The following is a 4,518-nucleotide window of genomic DNA, read 5'->3' on the forward strand; positions in this document are numbered from 1 at the left end:
AAAGAAACGATAAGCTTTGATTTGTTAGAGCCGTGATAAATATTTACAGGAATCCGATCGGAGACTCGGACAAACTCTTTAGGTCGGAAATGAAATTCTTGGCGTCTGCGATGCTGCGTTCACACGGGATGATTAAAAAAAATGTCAAAAAATGAAATAATTTTAAAAAATCCATAAAACTTTATTTTAAAGCTGAATTAAAAAAAACACTTGCATTAATCTAGGTTTAGAAAATAAACGACTGGTTCATGTTTTATTTATTTTGAATCAGATTTCAGTCGATTCTTCAGCAGAATCACCACAATCAAGTCTGCTGTGATATTTTATCTCTTTAATCTTATTCTTACTGTAAAACCTTATATTTTTTACACCTCACTCTATTAGATTCTTTTTAGAACACAGACAGTGATGAGAAACCGTTTCACTGCACGTCCTGTTGTGTATGATTGTGTTATGTGACCAACAATAAAATACGATGCGTTCAGATTTTCGTTCGGCTGCTAGTTACTGTGACGAACGTCTTGTAGCGTAGAAACGTCTCGTCATCTCGCCGTATGGGTCTTTTTACCCCTGGTCACTTCATGTGTTTTCTCTGGGCCTTTTTACCCCTGGTCACTTCATGTGTTTTCTCTGGGCCTTTTTACCCCTGGTCACTTCATGTGTTTTCTCTGGGCCTTTTTACCCCTGGTCACTTCATGTGTTGTCTCTGATCCGATATCTATCTGATTTGTTAAAACTGTTCCATTTACATTAGACCACATAAATGCGTCACGGCGAATCGATCTTTCTACTCCTGCACAAAATGCTAATATATTTGACCTCAGTTCCGGGGTAACTGAACCAGAACACACTTTGGTGTGTGCGGTTTTCAGAACATGATCAAAAAGACGACGATTAAACTGGTTACGACGTTTATGTTACAAAAAACAGCGTTTACTGTTTGCTGCATTTTCTCTGCCAGCAGCAGCGCGTTTTAAGACCCGACGAGACGCCTGTGTGAAAGATCACCTGAGTGACGTACTTCTGTTTGGGAGGAGTTTAGTGCTGACGTATGTGGCTTGAACAAACACATTCATTTACACCTGTCCAGTTTCATCTGAAACACGTCCCAGACCACCTCCTGAAGGGGTTTGTACTGTCGGATTTATATCAGTCTCTGAAACGTTTACGAGGGCATTTAGACCTGGTCTTTTTACCATCGGATATCTATATGATCACAGAAAATGCAGGAAGTGACCAGGTGTAAAAAGGCCCTGTGATATTTCAGTAGAGAAAAAAAACAGCTGGTACAAAGTAAAAGGTTTACGAAACGGATTTTCTGACTGAAGGGTTGAAGGTTTCGTCCTCCAACAGCTTCGTCTCTACGCGGTTAGAAAACCCTGAATCACCCGAATGAACACAGCATTAGTGCAGGATTATTATGGGGAAAATACACCAGCAGTGTAAAGGGAAAAAAAGGTGTGTGTGTGTGTGTGTGTGTGTAAGAAACATGTCCAGAAACATTAATCCAGTTCAAATGACTTGATGGTCATCTGCACAGCTGTACTGAGGCAAAAAATCTAATGAAAACAGAGGACTGTACGACGGTGAGCTTGTCGGAGACGAGCTTCACCCCGATCACACTGATTCAGTCTCGCTGCACAAACACACACAATCACAGACTTTAACACTTCGCTGTTGTCCTGATTCAGGTCGTGGCACTTGAGCGATCTTTTTTGTGTGTGTTTTGCTTGTTGCTTCTTTTTCGGCGACTCAAAACAAAACAGAAAAAAAAAACCCAAGTGTTTCGTTAGCAGTTACGCGCGACAGTTTAAGGAAATAATCGTTTAAATAGAACACGTTCATTTGTAAACCGAACCAAGTCAATCAGAGGTGAAGACTGAACCGAATGATGAATATTCTGAATGAAATTTAAATTCATCAGTTAATCTAAAAAAATAAATATTAATACAATATATAACAGTGAATTTATTAATTCTTAACTTATAACCTGTCAGGATTAAGAGCCTAATAACTCACAACAATAGCGATATCTCCACGTCCTGCACTGAACCGTGACTCAGACTCAACCCCACTGAACCGTGTGAGTGTCGTCAACATCCTGAACATCAGAGTCTGATCTCGCTATAGTGAAACGATCACTAATCCCCACAGACACACTAACATCTAGCATAAAGCTTCCCAGAAGAGAATAATCAGGTCAACGAGTGTGGGATGGTCAGAGGGTGCACAAACTTTTAACCACACAGATTAAGTTGTACGTTTCTGGGAACATTTAAAAGGAAGGAAAGAAGTTCCGTCTCCGGCGTGTAAGTTTAAACAAAAGCTTGTGGTCATGAAAAATAAAGGAAGAGGAAACAACGGCGCAGAGGAAAAGCTTGCTAGCGTCCTGTCAGGAGGTGAAATCCGATCCGCTCGCTCAGACGTCTCGCACTCTCGTGTGTGAAACTACACAATTAGTCGTGTGTGATGGTGACGGTTTGCTTTGTGTCATCTAATCGTCCGGAGCGACAGAATTTCCACCATTTCTCTCCCCAGCTCTAGCTAGCGAGCTCAGATTAGCTAAACGGATCACGTGTATCTTCACCTGCTGTTATTTATTTATTTATATTTATTAATAGTTATACACACTTTTAGAAAACACTATTTTTATGTATAACACGGTGATATATTGTGTCGCAAGACACTTTTCTGAGCTCTCCTGAGTTCTGGGATCTCAATTTATTACTCAACACGACACCGGACTGGGAACGGAAGCGTGAATAAACGAACGAGTGACGAGATCCGATCCGATCCGATCCTCTGTATCGGTCAGTACGGGTCTGATACCTGCCACAGATGGTGGATCAGATATCAAGAAAAAAAATATAAAGATAAATATAAGAATTTGTGGCGGAATCGTTTCCATCTAAAGAGACATTTGTTAGGATTTTATTAGACTTTATTTTATTTCACTTATTAAACGTAAAACAGTTTAAGTGGGAAGTTAAAAGGATTAAATGATATTTTGTCCTCTTTAGTCAGAATTGTAAAGAGGGTAAAATATTAAAAGGGTAAAAAGCGTTTTTATTTGTACTGATTTATCGGCTCCTTTTTTTAAAGCCGATAACGAAACGGGTCATTAAATGAGAGGAGTTTATTATAAAAGGTCCTGAATTCTGGAATCTGGAATGACATTTTGTCCCTAATCTCATGTCCCTAACTGACAGCTGGATATCAGCAAAAACCTGCAGCGTAAGTGAGGAGAATAAATAAAAAAAGAAGGAAAGGTAACACTGTCTCTGTGCAGCACGTCGCAGCTTCACTCCAACACAATCGATGTGATCGGGGCGTCGACTTTCTCCACCTGATTTATTTCACAGCAGCATTTTGGACAGCTTCGTGGGACACGTGAAAATATTTGTCATCCGAACCGACATGTCACGACGGCGGAAGTGTTCCAGAGTCTCACATAGATCTATAGATTTAAGATTCAAAATATATATACTACTGAATTTCCAGTGTTTGTTTTGTGTGTGTGTGTGTGTGTGTGTGTGTGTGTGTGTGTGTGTCTTCCCTTTGTTCAGGTTTGTTCAAGCTTCTTTACATCTCCAGAGGCAGGAGATTTCTTGTCTTTTGTGTAACGTAGGTTGCATATGTCATCGTCCGGGTTTTTTTTCTTTTTCCTCCGTCGTCCGCTTTGTTCTTCTCTCTTTACCATCAAGAAAGTCAAGGCAGGAGAGTAAAGGTAGAGAGCGGGAAGAAGGACGAGATCGTGTGACGAGGGAGGCAGAGAAATCTAAAAGAACAGAAAGGTGCAGATTGTTTATTTATCGATACACCAGATGAGAAATGGTGCTGGATTTGTAGTTGAGCTGGTGGTTGGGTACGAAGTTATGGTGCAGGCTCTTGCGTGTGCAGACGTCGCCCATGTAAAGACCTGTACACGTGTCGCACGACACCTTGGAACAATTTACACACGTGTGCGAGGCTCCGGTTTTGTTACAGAAGCCGCAGCGTGACACTCCGGGGGCGGACGCCGCTGACGCTCCCGACGTGGACGGCGGTTTGCTCTGGAACAACTTGGCTCCGATCACGGGCTTGTCCAGATGAGGCGAGTGGGAATGCGAGTGTGACAGCGGGTGTGTGTGAGTGTGTGTGTGAGCATGAGCATGTGGGTGCGAACTGGAATAAACCGAAAGCTTCTCCTTGACCGGCAGGTAGCCGTCCAGAGGGCGCGAGGAATTTTTGGGGAAGTCCGGAAAGCCGCAGCAAGGGGCGGGGTCCGAGCCGTGGCACGTCGGGCAAAGGATGGCGTCGCACCTCTGACAGGAAGAGAGTGTCAGTGAGCTCAATCCGCAGCCCTGACACTTCAATCCATGACTCTTTGGCGCCCAGGATTCCCAAGATTCCCTACTGGGCGTCCTGGAAGGCGTGTGACGGCCGCTCATCCCTCGCTCCGTATACAGATCGATCTCGTCTAGCGAGGAGAGGTGGTACGAGTACGGCTCGGACGGCTGAGAGGGGTAATAATCTCCG

The 4,518-nt window shown here is 43.0% G+C and overlaps 1 protein-coding gene across 1 annotated transcript in view; it reads right to left on the minus strand.

The window, feature by feature from the left end:
* Nucleotides 1–225: 225 nt before the first annotated feature.
* The window catches only part of spata2 (spermatogenesis associated 2), a 10,095-nt gene continuing 5,802 nt past the window's right edge, over nt 226–4,518 (minus strand). The window contains exon 3 of the mRNA XM_060893735.1: nt 226–4,518. This exon is cut by the window's right edge and continues 476 nt beyond it. Coding sequence (XP_060749718.1) covers nt 3,810–4,518 — 709 coding nt within the window. The 3' untranslated portion in view covers nt 226–3,809.

This window comes from Tachysurus vachellii, chromosome 19 (genome assembly GCF_030014155.1).
Source record: "Tachysurus vachellii isolate PV-2020 chromosome 19, HZAU_Pvac_v1, whole genome shotgun sequence".
Lineage (NCBI taxonomy): Eukaryota > Metazoa > Chordata > Actinopteri > Siluriformes > Bagridae > Tachysurus > Tachysurus vachellii.